This window comes from Eupeodes corollae, chromosome 3 (genome assembly GCF_945859685.1).
Source record: "Eupeodes corollae chromosome 3, idEupCoro1.1, whole genome shotgun sequence".
In the NCBI taxonomy this organism is placed as follows: domain Eukaryota; kingdom Metazoa; phylum Arthropoda; class Insecta; order Diptera; family Syrphidae; genus Eupeodes; species Eupeodes corollae.
Genome location: NC_079149.1, coordinates 136,420,059 through 136,441,442, shown reverse-complemented (window position 1 = coordinate 136,441,442; position 21,384 = coordinate 136,420,059). Strand labels below are relative to the sequence as shown.

At 36.0% G+C, this 21,384-nt stretch overlaps 1 protein-coding gene across 1 annotated transcript in view; it reads left to right on the top strand.

The window, feature by feature from the left end:
• LOC129949251 (histone acetyltransferase KAT7) overlaps positions 1-21,384 on the top strand; it is a 23,732-nt gene extending 2,348 nt beyond the window's left edge. Inside the window, exons 3-7 of the mRNA XM_056060587.1 lie at positions 52-424; positions 12,926-13,013; positions 20,432-20,589; positions 20,991-21,086; positions 21,160-21,384. Coding sequence (XP_055916562.1) covers positions 52-424; positions 12,926-13,013; positions 20,432-20,589; positions 20,991-21,086; positions 21,160-21,276 — 832 coding nt within the window. The 3' untranslated portion in view covers positions 21,277-21,384. The remainder of the gene's footprint in view (positions 1-51; positions 425-12,925; positions 13,014-20,431; positions 20,590-20,990; positions 21,087-21,159) is intronic.

Genomic DNA, 21,384 nt, shown 5'->3' with positions numbered 1-21,384 from the left:
ACACTTATATTTCCCATCGAATGTTTGTAAAATTTGAATTTTCAATCTCAGGTACATCACAATGGGTAAATACCAAATGAAGGTGTGGTATCAATCGCCGTATCCAGAGGATGTTGCACGCCTACCCAAAATGTACATCTGTGAATTTTGTCTGAGATATCAAAAATCCGAAACAGGTATCAAGAGACACGCACAGAAGTGCATGTGGCGACATCCTCCAGGTGATGAAATTTATAGAAAGGGAAAATTACAAGTGTGGCAGGTGGATGGCAAACGACACAAACAATATTGCCAACATTTGTGTTTATTGGCCAAGTTCTTTTTGGATCACAAAACATTGTACTGCGATGTGGAACCGTTTTTGTTTTATGTAATGACATTGGCCGACATCGATGGATGCCATACTGTAGGGTACTTTAGCAAGGTAAGTTATAATACCTTTTTTAACTCACTTGAGAATATTCTTTTTATTACAAACAATTTTGCTTTAGACTTTATCTATTAAAAAAAATCTAAAATAATTGATCTCCACAAACAAAAATCACAAATTTACCAAGAAACTAACGGAGTTTTATTGAAAGGACGTTAAAAACTTAAATGAGCAACCTTTGGTACTTATTTAAAATTTAGCCTTTTTCAAAAATAATGTATAACATTGATTGTTAAGTTACTGCTTTTTTGTCAATATTAAGAAAAACCGCATTTCCCTTAGGTTAGGTTAAAGTAGATGGCCAAGATGGAAACGGACACACTTAGGCCAGTTTAATGGCCCATTGTGATACCACATGAGTCTTGAGGCTTCCTCCTAAGCTCAATGAAACTAGTTTGAGTCCCTTACGAAACGTGAGAGGCTGGCTGATTATGCTGATATGATTTAGATCGTTAAAAAAGAATTCTCCAAGGTAATTCTTGCGTTTTCGAGCCAGAGCCAGGCATGTATAGAGAAGATGAAGAACTGTTTCCTCCTCTTCCTCGTCCATACAGCTTCTGCAAAAGTCATTTGAGAATACGCCTAGTCGCGTGGCGTGCTTTCCTATTGGACAGTGTCCGGTTATAAGCGATCTGCTTAGAGATAGCAAGCACCTTGAACGTTTTAAATCCAGTGTTGGCCAGCTTTCCCCTACGTACAACTTCAATTAAAGTTGTAAGTACAATTAAGATAGCAAATTATTCTACACACGTCCAAAATTTACATTTTTTGAATGAATAGATAAGAAATCTTCAAAGAAGCCAGATTTTACTTTCGGCTTACTTAAAAATAAAAATATGATTTAATCTTCATGACCAAAAATCAAAAACAAATTTAGTTGTTATAAATTGTCTAATGGTTTCTTATATACTACTTATTTCTTACAAATTTATTCATTACAAACACCGACATTAAAATATTCGTACTACGTACGTTAATTGAAGTTTAACTCTGTAGACGTTATATTAGGTTCACCTGAAAGTATGGAGTCTCACTTTTGAATTTCTGGTTTTCGAATTTTCCATGAAAAGTTAAGTACTTAAAAAATTGAAATTAAGGTATTCGAGTTTATGCCAGCAAACACTTTTTTCAATTCTTCGTTACTTGTCATTTAACGGCTGATTACTAGAACTAAAATATAACGAATGATTAATATAAAAGAAAGTAAATGCCTGACTTTCTCAAAACACGTCAACTTATTTTTTTGTATTAGAATCAAAACCCTCCTTGAAAATGTTCGAGTTAATTTGTCATAAATAAAACCATATATGCAAATTCCACTAAATCGTTTTTCTTTTATTCCAAATTAAATAAAAGGAAAAGTTAAGGTATATTTCAAAATCAATGCAAAACAAACACAAAATTATTTATCTGGAGTATTTTGCTGAATTAACAAAATATGTGTACATTGTATCGAATGTCAACTTTCTGCGATTTTTGTAGTCATTGGGTAGAATCGAATCCATCGAATTAGAATGAATAATAAAAATTTGTTTACAATTTGGTAACGATATAATTTCCATCATAATTTATTGGAACTCTCTAGTAGGAGCTCGTGGCGGAAGTGGTTGCTAATTGCGGAGCTAGATGGCCCTTAGAATAAAATGGATGCCTCTCTCCCCAATAAGGAATGCAGTTCATGTCTTACAAAAGACTTTAAAATTGAACAGGAGAAGTATTTGTACTGCCTTAGGTGTTGACTAACTCTGGTTCTGTGAAATTTTGGTACAACCTTAAATCAATTCTAAACGCAAGGCGTTCACGTTAACCATATTTACTGAATTTAGTAAAATTGTCCTTAATTTAATTATGTGATTGATTTTGTTGTCTTGTTATACTTTTTGGTTATAAAGTTCTATCGAATGCGCATACTTTTTAATCCAGCCCATCGTCATTTTGGCTGAATCACAAGCACGTTTCAGCTTCGGCTTCGTCTGCGTTAGTGGGCCTGCTACGAGGTTGTTCTATTATTTCATCCCTCCAAAGAGCAAATATTTTGTTTGTTAACATTTTTTTATAGCTGTTTAGCTGTCAGACAAAGCAAATATTCAGATAATTGAACTAGAGCTTCCGTTTGGAGTCACATTACGTTACATTACGTTCTTTTCCTTGCGATTGTCAAACAAAACGTAAGGTCAAAGCTTCATTGTGATAGCATGCATTGAATTCCTATAGCTTCAATTATAATAGACTTAACCGAGCTTAAGCCAGCTAAAGGGAACGAACCAATACACAGCCTTATACATATGTCACTAACCATAATAGACGTTCTGCTCAGTTTCGTTAAATTTTGCTAACTTTCGCGCAATTAAGCAGGGGGGTCATTCCGTAAAACGATTATCGTCAGACGATATCGTTTCGACGATAGTCTCACTTCACGTAAGACGATAATCGTCAAAGTGATATCGTCAAAACGATAGCGTTTGCACGATAGCTAAGTAGGTATCGTCTGCTATTAATTTCCATTGACAACTAAGCAAATTGAAGCAAAAAAGTTTCGGTGTAGTTTAGTTTTGTTACAAAATGAAAATGAAATCTCAAAAAATACAATGAATTCGGTTACGCATTTTTTATATAGAAAATATTAGTAATCTCTCTTAATTGTTGTTAAATAAATAAAACAATTGTTGTTCTGGATTTGCAAAAGAGGATTTTATAATGATATTATAAACATTAAATTTGCCAGACGGTTGTCGTTCTACATTCATAATGTATATATGTACATTCAATATTAAAATTTGTTGTAACTATTGAAACTTTGGGGCGTAGGAAGAACATTGGTATATTCGACAGGCAACGATTTTTGTATCGCTCTTTCACAAAGCACTAATCCAAATTAGTTTTGAAAACATTAAATATTTTTGAAGCCAAGTTATATTCCCTGTGGATAAAATGAAGTCTTCACTTCCTTCCCTTGGACCAAATTACAAATTACAAAAACACAAACATTGAACACACATTTTGATATTATAGTTTTATTTTCGGCGGCAACAAATAAAAACACAAAAAGTGACAATAACAACAAACATCACAAAATAATTGGCATGTTTATTAACAATACGTTTTTTGCAAATTTTCAAAATTTCCCATAGAAGAAAACCAAGTTTAATAACATTTTCAAGTTATTGAACAAGCATTATCTTTCGTTGAGTTCATTTTGACATTTGGAATATACTCAACGAACTTATACTGAAAACGATTGAACGAGACGATAGTGATAAAGTTACGTGAAGCAAATTATTGACGATATCGTTAATGATAATCGTTTTGACGATTATCGTTTCGGAAATTACGGAATGACTCCCCAGGCTGAAACACATACACGCTTCAGCTTCGGCTTCGTCTGCGTTACGTTAGGCCCGCTTCGAGGTTGCTTTGAATGACATTTCTATTATTTCATCCCTCCAAAGAGCAAATATATTGTTTGTTGACATTTTTTTACAGCTGATGAGCTGTCAGACAAAGCAAATGTTCCGATAATTCAACTAGAGCTTTCGTTTGGAGTCACATTACTTTATATTACATTCTTTTCCTTACGATTGTCAAACGAAACGTGAGGTCGAAGCTCCATTGTGATAGCATGCATTGAATTCCTATAGCCTCAACTAAAATAGACTTAACCGAGCTTAAGCCAGCTTACGGGAACGAACCAATACACAGCCTTATATATGTCACTAACCATAACAGACGTTCTCCTCAGTTTCGTTAAATTTCGCTAACTTTCGCGCAATTACGCAGGAGCCATTTAAATGGCTCGAGCTTAGTCAAATGTCAAATTTGAAAAGCATTTTGTTTGACATTTGCTTAAGTTACTTGAATCCATTATGGTTACTTTTGTTTTGACGATAAAGGCCCAACTATAATAGGCATAAGCAAACATAAGCATATGTCAAAAATCCAACGAAAATTCACTTAAGTTTGCGAAATTGCTGCATAGCCATAATGCAATTTTGCTCACGTATCTACATGTCAGATTTTACTTATGCGGCGAGCGACTGGGATCACTCTTGCTTAAGTGTGCTTAAGTTAACGAAACTGAGAAAAATTGAACGAAAGGAGCTAGACTCCATTATGTTCACTCGTATTGAGATTCTTTGTATTCGCACGTTTACTTATGCGCGCATATCCTAGCTTATGCCTATTATAGTTGGGCCTTAACTTTTCGTTTGGTTTTGACATTAGCTTACTTTCGGTTAAGTCTATTATAGTTGAGGCTTAAGGCCCAACTATAATAGGCATAAGCAAACATAAGCTTATGTCAAAAACCCAACGATAATTCACTTAAGTTAGCGAAATTACTGCATAGCCATAATGCAATTTTGCTCACGTATCTAAATGTCAGATTTTACTTATGCGGCGAGCGACTGGGATCGCTCTTGCTTAAGTGTGCTTAAGTTAACGAAACTGAGAAAAATTGAACGAAACGGAGCTAGACTCCATTATGTTCACTCGTATTGAGATTCTTTGTATTCGCACGTTTACTTATGCGCGCATATGCTAGCTTATGCCTATTATAGTTGGGCCTTTATGGCTGAACTCGTAAACGTCAGGTGAAGCCGAAGCAGAAGCGTGTTTGTGATTCATCCATTATTCTTATTGACTCGACAACCGGAGTCAGGTTCAGACCTCTTTTAACAACTATATCAAGATATCCCGATCTCTAGCAGATGATGTCATTTAGTTGCGCAATCCAATGCGTTTGGTATCTTAGTCTATTTCTTCGGCATTATAATACTCTACCACGTAGTTGCGTATGACTGAATGCCCTAAAAAGGACTTTCAAAGAATGTCCACGGGAGTTCATTTTGATCACAATGAAGTTAAAGACTGCTTACAGTTACTTCATTATTTTTGTGTTTCCAGAATTTTCTTTTTTTCTATACTGAATGAAAAATTCTATGTGAGACTGTTCTTTCGAACGGGGCTGAGAGAGATCTGAGTTTCTTTTATTATTAAGGTCTTGGATCTTTATGTACATATAGAACTGCAATCAAACATATTTTTGCAATACAGTGTTTGTAAAAGACGATCAAGGGAACATCGTAGTAGAACCACAGTCGATGCTGAGAATATGGAAAGATCACTTCTCCAAATTATATAACGGCGATGACGAACCGAACTCCGCTGTAAGGGAGATAGAACAACTCAACCTCGGCGACGCAGATCAACAATTCCGCCTACCCGACCTTGACGAAGTGAAGATAGCTATATCTAAACTTAAGTCAAACAAAGCTGCTGGAGCTGACGGCATCACCGCCGAACTATTCAAAGCAGCAGGCGATGACTTGGTAGGGAGCATGCACCAACTCATCTGCAAAATTTGGTCGGAAGAAAGCATGCCCGATGAGTGGAATCTCAGCATAGTGTGCCCGATACATAAGAAAGGAGACCCTCTAAACTGCGCCAACTACAGAGGCATCAGTCTCCTTAACATTGCGTATAAGATCCTCTCTGCCGTATTATGTGAACGTCTGAAGCCATTCGTCAACAACCTGATTGGTCCTTATCAGTGTGGCTTCAGACCAGGAAAGTCCACTATCGACCAAATATTCACACTACGGCAGATCTTGGAAAAAACCCAGGAGCTTCAAATCGATACCCACCATCTCTTTATCGATTTTAAAGCCGCGTATGACAGCATCTATAGGGAAGAGCTCTACCGAGCAATGTCTAGTTTTGGCATCCCTGTCAAACTTATCCGTTTGTGCAGAATGACGATGGAGAATGCACGCTGCTCTATCAAGGTCGGAAAAGATCTTACCGATGCATTTGATGTCAAAAAAGGTTTTAGACAAGGCGATGCACTGTCATGCGACTTCTTCAACATCGTTCTGGAAAGAATTGTGCAAAACTCAATCGTCAACACTAGAGGCACAATCTTCCAAAGATCCATCCAATTACTCGGATACGCAGATGATATTGACATAATTGGAAGATCAAAGCGTGATGTCAGTGGAGCGTTTTTGAGCATTGCGACGGAAGCGAAGAAGATGGGTTTAGTGGTCAATGAGGGCAAGACCAAGTATATGCTGTCATCAAAAAAGGACACTGAACGACGACGTCTTGGACAAAACGTCACCATGGACAGCTATAACTTTGAGGTAGTTAAGGACTTTGTCTACCTAGGCACCGCTATTAATGCAGACAACGACACCAGCGCTGAAATCAAACGAAGAATAACTCTTGCAAATCGCTGCTTCTTTGGACTTAGAAGGCAATTGAGAAGTAAAGTCCTCTCTCGAGCATGTAAAATCACCATCTATAAGACACTCTTCATCCCGGTTCTCATTTATGGCGCTGAGGCCTGGACCCTGTCAAAGAAAGATGAGAGCGTCTTAGGATGCTTCGAGAGAAAAATTCTTCGGGCGATTTTTGGTCCCGTACGCATAGATGGAGAATGGAGGAGAAGATATAACGACGAGCTGTACGGGCTGTACAGCGACACTGACCTAGTTAGCAGAATCAAAGTCCAACGGCTTAGATGGCTAGGTCATGTAGAGCGGATGGACATCAACGCTCCAGCCCGGAAGGTCTTCGAATCCAATCCCGAGGGACGGCGCAGTAGAGGAAGACCGCGACTCAGGTGGCGCACCCAGGTGGGAGAGGACCTCAACCAACTTGGCGTGCGAAACTGGAGACAGCTAGCTAGGGACCGAGCTGGCTGGAGACGCTTGTTGGTTGAGGCCCAGGTCCGCCCCGGACTGTAGCGCCACCTTAAGTAAGTAAGTAAGTGTTTGTGAAAATTCAATAATTTGGAGCTTTGGGGCGATTTTCATAACCAACCTAAAATGGAAAACCCTGATGCGGTGGAGAGGTTCATGTTATTCTTGAGCATGTGAAAGCTTCGTTAGAGGCAAACTAAATCAATTCCTTGATATTTAAAGAAAAAGGGTGTTTTAATATCGCTATTTATAAAGTTATGTTAAAAGATACATAATTAAATTTGTCAAACTTTCTTTAAGTTCTTATCATCACCATCATAAAAAAATGTCATCTACCCAGAATAAGCATTTTGAGGTAAGGCTTCATTTACAATAAGCTATATGTAGCCAAATACTTAGGTACATTTATTTGAAAGCAAGAGGAGCAATTTCACCTAGAATAGGTTGAATTGACCTAAATTAGGAGTTGTTTCTGTCTTGAGAATTTAAGAAGATTTCGGTAAACGAATGACGCATTTCAAATTAATTGAAATTCGAAACGTGCAACTGAAATTAAGTTGAAAGGAGAAGAATAAAAAAATAACCATAAGATAGGTCATTTCCAATTTCTTTAAAGTTGAAAAGGGTTGCAACTACTTATAATCCTGTCCTAAGTGCTAAGCTAATAAGAACTTTTAAAATTGTTCAATATTAAGACTTAACAAGTTTAATGGAAGGAACATAAAGCAATGGGCAGCCACTTTTACAAGACCAAGACAATTTTAAATAGGTATGCAAAAAATCTTATCGATTCTGATGAGATTTTAAACTTGTCGAAGCCTAACTCCACAAATACCTATGACAATAACTTATTTTAAAACAGATTCTGGCCTATGTAGGTACATACTCAAAAGTCAAAAGATGCTTATTCAAAACGCTATTACATAAGGAAAGTCATAAGGTTGTTGTTATTGTTTGTCAAGAATTAACACTCTTGAAGTGTTCATAATTACTTATGATGAAATGTAATGTGGTGGTCATGAAATAAGAGTGACATTGAATGACGAACCTGCTCCTTACCTCTTTACATTTTGTTGTTGTTGTTATTGTTTTATGAAGGAAAAAATTCAATAAGCAAAGCAGCTAAAGTAGTTAGGTAGGTAGGTTGGTACATACTAAAAAAAATGACAATCGTCTATAATCGTTCGAATTCATTTCATACACAAAAAAAGGGTATGCAGGAAAAATTTAAGAAAGGAAAAAAGCTTCCAGTCAAAGAAACAACAAATCTTGACCATACCCAAACGCAGACACTTCTCACCCCTATATGTCTTCAATGGCAACGACGACGACGTCGACAACGACGGGTTCATTATCCCTTCGTTACACCAGCAATGAAGTGTAGTACGAGTACCTACTGCAGAGAGCTTGGTGCGACATGAAGACTGGGTTTGTGTTACAAATTGCGCATGTCGTGGGTACATTTCAAAAATTAATTTTTTGAATGCTCACACAGGCAGACGCCTATTGTTTCCATTTCCATCCATCGTGTGTTCTGAGTTGTATATATATGTAGGTAGGTATTATATAAGGCGAGTAGCATCAAGTCTATACTATAGCTTTGCTTTGGCTTGAGCCTCAAAGTGCTTACAAGCCCAACAACAAACGCGACGAACTCTAGTGTCGAGGACAAGGGTACACTCGCTCGTTATTCTGATCTGAACTGAAGCACACAACAAGAACACCAAGCACACGGCCTGGCTTCCTACTTATGTATTAATGCCAGACGTTTTTCCCCAGCTTTAATATATACAAAATTTTTGCATATACCATTCCATTACCATGTGCCAAAAGAATGTATGTACCGAGAATAATATATATGTGCAACAGAAGCAGCCCAGCCAGCCACACCAAGTTAGTACGTATAATGACGTGACATCATGTCTATAGGTAATACGTTCGTTCATACAACAAGTTCAAAAAAGGATACAAAGCTTTTTTAATACTTGCTATCTCGCTCTTTATTTGTTACCGCCTTGACTCCCTGTTCCCTGCTCTGTTCTCTAAGTCATCATGTTCAGTTCAGAACAGAAACAGAATGAAGGGAGCTGCTGGTTGTTCTGTGCCTGTGCTTGCTCAACGCCTTCTATATAGGATGGATGTACATAAGCATATAATAAGGTCGTGGACCTCTGCCGACTGCTGACTGCCGTGCCGACAACCAACAACCGACAACGACGCGAGCGACAACGACGACAAAGGGAGAACGAACGAACGAACCAAGCAGCAATCTGCCTCTTCGATTTTATTACTTCAGTAAAATGAAATAAATTCTTTGACGCCACCATAGGGAGAAGAAAAATAACACAAAAATAATAATAGTGAGACTTAAATTGATGAGTGGCAGAGTGGCAGTGGCAGTGGTGCTGCTCTACGACAACGAGCCGTCGTTTGTGTAGCCTCTGCTTTTGCTTTTAGCTTGGCAGCTTGACTATGTTGCATCTGTGTTCTTGTGTACTGTGCAGAGAATGAGTGTTGAGCTTTTTCAGTCTTTCATTCATACACGATATCTTCATCAGTGTTACCTTTGGAAAAAAGTTTGGGATAGGTTAAGTTTTGAAATTGCTTCAATATTCATTGCCAAGGTACTTACGATTTATCAAGGTATCATGAATCCTTAAAATGTGCTTCTATATTTCAAAAACTGCAACTACAAGTGAATATTTTGTGTTTGATTTGATTTAGTTCTTACGCCAAAAATTTTGATCATTGCTTTTGATGTCCACAGCCTTGTCTTCAAAATCCTATCCTGCGCGTTTTTATTTAAAAAAAAAACTTAAGATTTTTTTAAGAAGAAGGAAAAGCTAGAAAAATCGAACGTATGTGTTTAAGCTTCGTGTTCTTGTTCTCATGGCTGCAACCGCTCAAAGAAGCAGCATGGATCTTTGAATGCTTCCCCGAAGAGTGGACAAAGAAAATAATTATTAAGCTCACAAAAAGGAGACCTGGTGAAGTGCTTAAACTGGAGAGGCATTTGCGTTTTGCTTGCAGTCGCCAAAATACTAGGGATGATTGTCTAAGAACGACCTAGAAGCAATTCTTGACAGGATTTCGCACTAGAACAACGTCAACAGGGAGGCTTGCTTTCCAGAATAAAGGTGTACCGGGTAAACTCCAGTCTATTATAAAGGCGATAAAGTGGAGTCAGACAGAGGTACATACTCACCAATTCATATTGGTGATTAGTGATTTACTACGAATAAGATGGATCCTGACAACTTATCTGAAATTTCTTGACTATGCAGACGATCTCCATCAAATGACAACAAGTTTGAAAAGAAAAGCAGAAATGTTGGGCCTGAAAATCAACGTTTGAAAAACTAAGATGTTGAGCCTCGAAACCTCCCATTCATCCTCTCTGATAAAAATCGCTCAGCAACCAATAGTGGTAAAAGTTCTCAATATATTGGAAGAACGCGAAACCGAACAATATATCGCTAGCCGTATCGGAAAATTTCGGAATGTTGTCCAATGTTTGGAGACAAAAGTTTCTCAGCTTAAACACAAAGCTACGACTGTTCCGCTCAAATGACGAATTATTTTGTTTATATAAATGCAGCACCCAGAAAATAACAGCAGGGATAACCTATTATTGAAGCATAGCTTTTTTAATGGGTGTTCTTGAAATATCTTACGGTAATGATGACAACAGAACTCGCACACTGGAATGGTTGAGAGCTGCAAGTCACTAGGCCCTAGTTCTCAACGGACTGTTGCGCCACCCAATTTATTTATTTTATTATAATGACGAAAACCAAGGAAAAGTTAGATAAAACTAGCTTTAATTATGTTAAAATGCTTCGACTAAACATCTGCTTGTTAGCTTAAGCTTTTTTTAAAATTCAAAAGGCCCCTGTCTTGCATATGTAAATGTAAAGAGCCAATTCGCCTCAGCATCTTGAGCTTGAAGTGTGCTTTAACAGTATTTAAAAATCCACAAAGCAATCGCTTCTTTAAGCGTATTGTAACAATTTACAAAATGTTTTAATTTTAAAGCTTGAATAATAAAATATAGTGATGGCTCGTACAGAAACAGTTTTTTGCGCCTTATAACCCCCAAATGTTTAAATGTACATCAAGAATGTAGCTGCAATATTTACTTCATGTCACCTGGTAGTTTTTAAAAAACTTAAGAAAATGCAAAGTTCTGAAGAGTTATATCCAAAATTAAGTAAGGGATGATATCTAGCCTAGGTCACGTAACGATGGAACGTCATCTGTTTGACGATAGTTATGTCATTTCTTTCTTTTGGTCCTTTGGTCACAGTAGACTTTTATAAGTAAGAAAATCATACTGCTGGTCACACTGATATGAAGAGGTGACAGCGGCCAATGCTACTACGCCATGCCAAATGAGGAGAGCGAGGAAGAGTGATAGTATATTGTTGGTGGTGTGGTGTAGTACGGTATGGTATGGTGTCTAAGATGAGGATGATGGTGATATGTACTCTCCACTGTCTAGCCTGCCTGACGAAAGCTTCTCGCGTAGAGAATGGTTTTTGCGTGTGGAATAGACATTTTGAAGTCGCCGCGCCTTTTGCCTAGATGTGTATTTATATAGTCAGTGCATTTTGGTTTGGGGGTGATAGGGGATGCTGCTGTTAGCTGCTTGTGTTCTGTTCTGTTCTGTTCTGACTGAAACTGAATTCACCCCCACTTCGGCAGACAATTCTTGAGCCAGACGACAGTTAACATGTACAATATAGAGAAATGTTTGTACAAATTTAATCTATGGTCATTGAACTTCTTGTAATCCCCGAGTATATCGAATCTGATTTTATTTTTATTTTCGTTTGCTAGTTTTTTCTATAACTACCCCGAACTTTTTTTCCTAAGGTAGGTACTATCCTCGCACATCAGGTGCATGTAGTTTAAATGAAGAGAACAGAATTTGCGGTTTTTGAAAATAGGTGTAGTTATAGTATCAAGTATTTTGAGAAATATTTTTATAGGTACCCACCTTCCTGGGTATGTATCTTGATTTTTTTTAAAGGAAATTTTAGAGCAAATTTTCGCATTTGACAAAGTTTAGAGATGTCAGAAGCGTTTGGTATTGTTTTGGGGTGTTTCCCTATAACGAACAGACAAAAACAGTAAAAATAAAAGAATGAAAGAAGAAAAACTAGTAGTTGCCTGCATCCTTGTACTCGTATTCCCCAACTTCAGAAGAGCTTAATTTGTACACACGATGATGCCTGTGGTGTGGCTCCATAGTTTGGGCATTTTTATGTGTTGTTCCTTTTGCGTGGGGGCTTTGAAGTTTGGCAAAATTTTGAGAAGAGACGGAGGATCTATGCGACCGCTCCAGAGTCAGAGTCGGGGTAGGAGCAGGAGTTGGGAGCTGGGAGCCTGGCGATGATATCGATGGTGGTGATGTTAGTTACCCACCTAACAATGGCATAGTAGATATGTGTCTATGGTTTTTGTAATTTGGTATGGGTGCACGCCGACAAAGCTATGTCGTCGTCGTATAATACAATTTGGGGAATGCTTATAAATATCCGAAAAAGTAAATAGCTTCTGTCGTCTCCAGTTGTACATATCGCAGCCGACCGAAGAACCAAGGTTGTTGAACCTGTGATCCCTACCTCAAAATTTAATATTTTATTTTATCAGAGTGTCGTATAGGTACTGCCATCTCCACACAAGAAAAATATCTAATAAATAAAAAAAAGGACAATTTTTCTTTTATTTTAATGTTTTAATCTAATTGAATATTTTGTTAAGAACATTTTTTTTCTTTTCATATTTTCAGGAAAAAAACTCATTTTACAACGTTTCTTGTATCTTGACGCTGCCCCCTTATCAGAGGAAGGGATATGGAAGACTGTTAATTGACTTCAGTAAGTAAATTTTACATGTTTTTACTAAATAATTTATGCTTTATTTTAATTTAAGAATGATTTTTTTTAAAGAAAAATAGTAAGAAAAGTAATCGAGTGAAAATTTGAAGACATTATTTAGCATTATCTGAAATTTGAATTAAATTAATTAAAAAAAATGCCAAAATTTGTTTGAAAATTCAAGTTATACATGTTTAAGAAGTTATGTTTAAAAAGAATATTGTTTACTTAGTATAAACACATTTGTTTGTGTAAAATTTAAACTTGTTTGCTAAAACAAATGATTAAAATTTCATTCAAATGAAAAGTATATTTAGTCAAAAAATATTACACGATGTTAAACAAATATAAAATTATTTGTGTAGCTGGGTATAAGAACCAGTTTTTTTTGTTGGCTTCTTAGAGCTTGCTTAATCAATTGAAAAATGTTAATTCAAGATAGGTTCACAAATTAGAATAATTGCTAAAATATACTTTACCTAGACGTTGATACTATAGAAGTTGTTAATTATTTTAGGAACGTCAACTTAAATTAATTTTCCGTATTTCTGAATTCTAAAAAGTTAAATTATAATTACATTTATTAATACTGAAAAAAGACAGCGTTGGAGCCGATTTTCGACTTTTTCGTAATATTATTTTTGTTATAATTTAAGTTTTTTGATTTGTAGTGTTGCTGAATAAAACGATACTCGTTTAAAAACATTAATATTAACTCACAATTAAATGATACATATACCTAGTCTAGCCATTAATTCTGTTACATGATTTTAAGAGCGCATTGTTTATATCTTCCACTAGTAATAGTACCATTAACTATTTTTTCGAAACACGTCTTCTTATAAGTAAAGAATGGAAGCTTGTTTGGCTTCAACTTTTGATCGTAAATCATGGAGTGGGGCGTTAAAGAAAATCAAGTCGCGATAATTGCATTACATAAGTGTGAAAAAAATTCAAATCAAATTTTCGAACTTTTAAAACCACTTGGTTTATCTTTTTGATGAACTGTCAAGAGTAGAGGACAGACAAAGAAGTGGTCGTCCACGCTTCGCTCGAAAAAGCGCAAAAGTAAAAGCTGTGCGTGAACGAATTCGTAGGAATCGTCTCATGTCCAGAAAATTGGATATATCCGCCAGATCCATATCAAGGCTGATCCGAGATCATCTTCACATGATCACATATCGTCGAGCAACTGGACATGTGTTAACTCCAAGTCTCAAAAAAATAAGACTTGAAAGAAGGAAAAAGCTTTTGCAGTGACACGCCGTTAATGGTCATACGGAAGAAAAAATCTTCACAATAGAAGAAGTGACAAAAGCCAAAAAAGTTGTTGCAAGGGTTCAGCAGAGACACCACCCCGCTTCAGTAATGGTTTGGTGGGGAGTTTCCCATAAAGGTGTCACATCACTGCACTTTTGTCAAAAAGGCGTGAAAACCGGTGCAAAAGTGTATCAGGAGAATGTTCTCGAGGGTGTTGTTAAGAGGTTAACAAATACTCTCTTCAACGGGGAAAGATGGGTCTTCCAACAAGACTGCTCCAGCACACAAAGCCCAAACGACACAAGAGTGGCTTGGAACAAATATTCCCGATTTTATTGCCGCTGCAGATTGGCCGTCGGGGTGTCCAGATTTGAATCCATAGGATTACATTTTGTGGTCCGAACTGAAGAACATGGCCTGCAAGACTTCCCATTTTGAGTAAATCTTTTTTTTTTTCTTAAAACTAATATTGTGAACTAATTAAAAAAAAATTGATGATATAAAATGTACTAGATTTTTTTTATTGCGCTCTTAAAATGCAACAAAACTTATGACTGGACTAGATACAAAAAATTGGTGTGACTTGTTAGAGGGAGTGCAATAGTTTTTTAAGTGCGTATACGCCCAAGTTGACAATTGGAAACAAATTTAAGTCAAAGGTTTTAGATTTTTTCCAATGGTTGTGTAGTTCAAACAAACAGCAGTCAAATATAGATAAATATTTTTAAGTGCTAACTAATTTGATTAAATAAGAAAAAAGCAAAAGCTATTTAAATTATTCTTTATTTTGGGAAACAAAATCGATATAAATATTAATTTAATATTACAAACAAAATAATAAAATAAAGCTCGTGTATTTAAGAGATTGCATTACATTTTGAGTGCCAGCTTATTGTTGTCTGAATATTTTACAATACAATATTTTTTCAATAACAACGATGTAAATATTCAAGATAACAATTTTAGTGATAATTAAAAAAAACAAATTCGGTGACGCAACAGTCCATTGAGAACTAAGGACTCTATAGACTTATAACTCTCAACCATTCCTGTGTGCGAGTACTTTTGTCAGGCATTGAGGGTACCTACAGTTTGAGATTATACTTTTCATGACAAGACTTACTCTTGGAGGATTTGTCAATTCCTTAATTATTTAAAATAATTAACGTGTATCAAATGATTGAAACTATTTAAAACATTATATGTGCATAACATTAACTGATTTATTTAAAGCTTAGGGCAACATTTTGAAAGAGACGTTTTTTTTTCTAAATTGAAAATTGTTGAAGAAACATTTGAGCTTCAGAAAGAAATTGGAACATGTTCTTAAGTTTTGTTTAGGGAAGTTTACCAAGCTTATTTGTGTGCAATGACGATCTAAATCATATCAACATAATCAGCCTCTCACGTTTCGTAAGGGACTCGAACTACTTTCCTTGAGCTTAGGAGGAAACCTCAAGATTCATGTGGTATCACAATGGGCCATTAAACTGGCCTAAGTGTGTCCGTTTTCATCTTGGACATCCACTTTAACCTAACCTAAAGTAAGCTTTATTGTTATCATTTATCAAGATAGTGATTGTACAATTTTGAACAGTTGTCTGTCGGTGTAAGCCTGACAATTTCAAAAGAATATATAAACAAATTTACATCTTTTTGATATCATTCGTCATATTTCTCTCTCTTTTGAACTTTTATTATTGTTAAATTGTACATTTGTCCCTTCATTCCATGAAAGATCATTTCCATGGCTTAACTCACCAAACATTGAATACAATCTTTACATCGTTTTGTAAGATTTCACTTGACATTTCAAAATATGAAAATGCTTGCATTTGGTATAGAGAAATCACTTCTTCGTTGGGTAACAAATCAACAAAATATACGTGTGCCAAACGGTTCTGTTTTGTCTCCGAAACCATTTCTTCTTTAAAACTTCAAAGCCACTAAATTGTTTCGCTGAAGATCCTTACTACCCTCAACTTTTCGTTTACGTTTTTAGATTCGCATGTAGACTTTGAACATCATTGTATGATAATCTCAATAAATTCTGATCTTGAGAGTGTGATATCTGCTGTCGTTAAAGCGTAACTCTGTCCCAATGCAATTGTAAAAAGCGTTCGATTTAAATATGTCCATCACAGGCTATCTTTTGTAAAGTGATTTTATATGTACATTTGTCATCTTTATTCGTCCACAACACAAGTACAATTTTTAGATGGCTCAATAACAATCATTCCTCCATTCAACAATTCAACGGTACTACCAGTAATTCTAGGAATATTTATCAGTTTACTATTTGGCCGAACTTAAGTCATACTAATAAGTAAAGATACTTTTCCTAACCGCACTACACGAATGTGCATATCACATTGTAATATGCAGACATTTAAAACGAATTCCCCTTTCCTAGTAACGTGATGACTAGTGCGTTGGACTGTCATGCCAGAGGTCTTGGGTTCGATCCATGCCTCTGCCATAAGTTCTTTCACGATTACTGCCTCTTGCGAGAAACTGATAAATTCTCTAAGAGCAATTCTTGTCATGAAAAGTGCTTTCTAAAATTAGCCGTTTGGATATGGCTTTAAGCTGTGGGTACCCTCCATTCGTGACAACATTACTCGAACTCAGGACTGGTTGAGAGTTGCAAGTCACTAGGCCCTAGTTCTCAACGGGCTGTTACGCCACCTAATTTATTTTAAAAGGAATCACATAACCATTTAACTTATGTGTATTGGAAAAATTAGGTTTTCCTTCGGCTTTTTTGGTCACTTTGATCGTTGCAATGAAACAAGGTTGTTACATTAGCTTTTCCCGACGTTTCGGCAGGGGTTGCTGCCTTCCTCAGGGGAACTTTACTAAACATGAAATATAAAACACATAGTACAATATTGTGGACAACAAGAATAAGAAAAAACTTACAATTTAACAATTAAATTTTAAAAAAGTGTAAAAAAACACTTCTAATTAGAAGTTCAGTCTATAACTACAAAAAAAACAAAGAGAAAACTCTTATGAGGAAACAAGTGAGCAGTATACAGATGATATACTCTGTGTGTCTTGCTTGCGATTCATATTGTTTTTGTTGTTCAGGATGTGGAGCGTTTCGAGCGTATATCGCTTAGAGGTATGTTTTTCCGTTTGAAGAACTTTAACACCATCGAAATCCGGAGAATGACCTTTGTCTATTCAATGGGCCGCCAATGCCGTTTTAGCCAGGTTATTGTTTTTGATGTCAGATTTGTGGTTGGACAGTCTTTGGCACAAGAATTGTTTGGTGGTTCCGATGTAGCGAAGGTTACATGTTTCGTCAGGTTTACCTTTGCAGTTTATTTTATAAATGACGTCAGTGCGTTTATCTCTGTCTATTTTGGTCTTTAGTTTGGTGAAAAGGTGTCTAATTGTCTAATTTTTCCAATAGACATAAGTATATATTCATTGGTCAATACATTATCTTTTAATCATAACCATTTAAGTATACTCACAATATAAAAATAATCTTGATTGATAGATCGATTACAATACCAGGCTACCAGCAAGCAATGCAGTCAGTAGATACATATGGTTTTATATCAATGGGAACAAATTACCGCCTTCAATGTCAAATAAATTGCATAATTTAAGCAAAGTATTTATGGTAAAAAAATGGACAGATAAAAATTGTTATCACTTTTTGCTACATACATACCAATACAAGCTTTACTGTCGCATATTTCCGATTAGATTACAAAGAGTTATATGCAATGAATTAAGATTAGGTAACAAAGCTTTTGTATATCTATTCGCACGGATATCAAGTGAATTTAATAAAATGATCAATGAAATAAGTTTCGAAGAGTTAAGCGGAACGATGAAAGGTTTTCCACTTTATTTATATTCTTTGATCTTGAGCCGCAAATCAAGAACAAGTCTCATACCTATCAATGTTTATGCGTGGATGAATATCAATCAGAAGTTCTAGATTTTCTAGAAAACTCAATAACATAGGTAGTATTGAAATCAATATTCTTAGCATATCTCTCTACCTTCAAGCAGCATTTTTCTTAATTTTAATATTTTAACTTTATCTGCCATCCATTCCATTCCATCATTCGTGGTGCTATTGGAACTTGTTCCTGATGTAATCTCTTATAGCCTTAATTTAAATTCTTATTAATAGAAATCACCACTCAGCTCTCGGAAGAAAAATCTCTTGGTTTTTTCTTTCGTGTGTTTATAATTTTTATGAATGAAAACTTATCGGGTAATTAAAAATCATTAAGGTAAACAGCTGAGCCTACACCTACGCTATCCACCACCACCACCCGCTGCTGGGAGTCTGAAGTCAGTATAGGTAGTTGGGAGCTGGGGACCACCCACCCCAATACCTATACCGATGACGTCTCTCACTCTACTTACTCATGCTTAATATAGAGAAAATGAGTTCTCCTCATCAAATCATTGCGACATTGACCTTATGCTTTGGACATGCAAACGCTTTAAATTATAACCAGACACAAAATAAATACACCGACAAGAAGTGAAAAATATACATGCATGCAATATGGTCGGGTCTCGACTTGGCTCTCGGGTCGGTGGTGAATGTTACTCCTTTCTTCTTCCAATCCACTCCATTCCCTTATCCTTGATTTGATTACCGTTTCGTGAAAGCTCTCAATAAAAAAAAAACTATACCTAAGTAGGTATTAAATTTATTTAAAAAATTTTAAACCAACCCTCCCCTCTTCTCTCTGGTGCAGTCCACTAATGATCAATTAATTATTAACAAAATGTAAAACAATAATAAAACAATATCCTTTAATATATAGCTGCACCTTGCTTCAATGGCACATATTACCGCCCTTAAAAAATAATATACAAGAATAAAATGTGATTGTTATTTTTGTTGTTGTTACCATATTCAATCAAAGACATAAGCAAGGCGACGTCGTCGTCGTCGCTCCGATGCAATACGCGCAAAGTCGGAAAAGGTCAGGGCAGGTCAAACGTACAGGGCGTCGTCCCCAGGACCATGAACAAGGTAGCTATAACAGACTATAGTAGATGGATCGATAAAATCGTCTCGACGTTTCTCAAAACGCAAAAAAGGATACACACAAAAGATATACCTACCGTAACCGGGGAGAGGAAGTGATTATATATGGGAGAAAGAGAGTGATAGGAAAATGCAAAACCCGGAGTCAGAGTCTAGAGTCAGCACAGCAGAGTTATAGTCGAAATTGGAGTCGGAGAGTGGCAAACACAGCAAAACTCCAAACTCCAAACCTGCCACAGCTTTTTTCACATTATGTAGGGGTTTTTAAACTCCAGACGCCAACGAACGAAAGATTTACGTTTTTCTCTATACCTACAAGTACATATTATTATTATTGCAAAAGGGCTGACTTCAATATATACTAACCTAAGATAGGTAAGGTAGGTAGCTTAGGTATAGATAGATACCGTACTCGTATAGGAAGGTGTCTCTTCACACCATGCCACGAATGTGTATCAGTCGAATTCACAATTTGATTTTTGTTTTTTGAAAGTAAATATAAGTTTGGGGACTCAAGAGAACGAATACGTTTTGTGGTTTTATATTCCAAGCCCTTTCCTTTTTTTTTGTATCATTCCCAAACCTTGCTTAGATAGGTTTACGGTTAACTCCTGGAATGTCCTTGTGCTTCCCTTCTTTCTATTCAATGTGTTGACTGGCATTTCAAAAAAAAAATAAAAAATAATCGATAACGAGTCTGGCTGCCGTCTGAAATTTATCCTCTTTCATGATGTAAAATGATTGGGTTGGGAAACCCCCGAAAAATTAATGTTTGCCTGAGTGCAACACCCTAACCTATGCCAATAATGCGCAACTTCAGTCTAACGGTATTATGCGCAACACAGACACACAAACACAACCACAATTACACACATACACACAGACATGCCATCATTATACAACAAATAAACAAAGCAAATACAATACACAAAGCTTGATGTTGAAAACAAAAAAAGTTGTCTGGAAAGTTCAATTTGGAGTTTTGTCCTTTGGTTGTTTCTTTTTATATCATTTATGTTTATATTTATTTTTGTATAACTCAATTAGCCAATGATAAGATGTTTTGAAGTATTTTTTTAAAAGTAACAAATAATAATGATTGGTCTTTCTATTCAATTTACAGGTTACCTTTTGACGAGGGTGGAAGGCAAAATCGGTTCCCCAGAGAAGCCGCTATCGGACTTGGGATTGATATCCTATAGATCATATTGGAAAGATGTCCTTTTGGATTATCTATGTAATCGTACAGGAACCACTCTGAGTATTAAAGAAGTTTCACAGGTAATAATAGTAACTATTAAGGTGATTACAACTTATTATAGTGCAGTTAAGACTTGCATACTTCTTTCACATGATGTATTTTTATACGAGTAAGTATCGGGTGCTTCCTCAGGGCAGTTGTAACTAAAGACACTCAGAAAAGTTAACTGCACATTTTAGTGGCAATTTCGTCTAGACCAATTTAAGGGACCCATCTAATAATGCTTAACAATTTTTGCATTGGGATGTCCTGCGAAGTGACCAAAAATTAAAAAGGACTAACTAATACCCAAGGTTTTTTACAAGATAATAAGTCAGGAAATATGCAAGTCAAAGAAAAACGATTCCACTACCACTTACTTATCCCATATACAAAGTGTTAAATGAAGATAACAAAATATATTGTGTTTCTATTTTTATAGGAAATGGCAATTTATTCCTATGATATTGTAAGCACGTTGCAAGCTCTTGGAATGATGAAATATTGGAAAGGAAAACACATAGTATTGAAAAAACAGGTAATTTCAATAAATGTCTGTATTGTGAAAAACCCAAAGTAAAACGTTTATCTTTTTTTCTTATCTCTCTAAGGATGTATTGGATGAGTTCGAGGAGAGACTAAGACGCAGAGGAAACTTTCCAAAAATTGATGATAATTGTTTAAGATGGAGTCCATTTGTCCCGCCACAGTCAAATAATTCACCGTAATTTATTGTAGTTTATTTTTTTATTTTGTTTATTTAACAATTGGGTGTAAATGTGTTGTATTTATTTGGTATTTGGAATTATAGAAAAAAAAATACGTACCTATGCTAA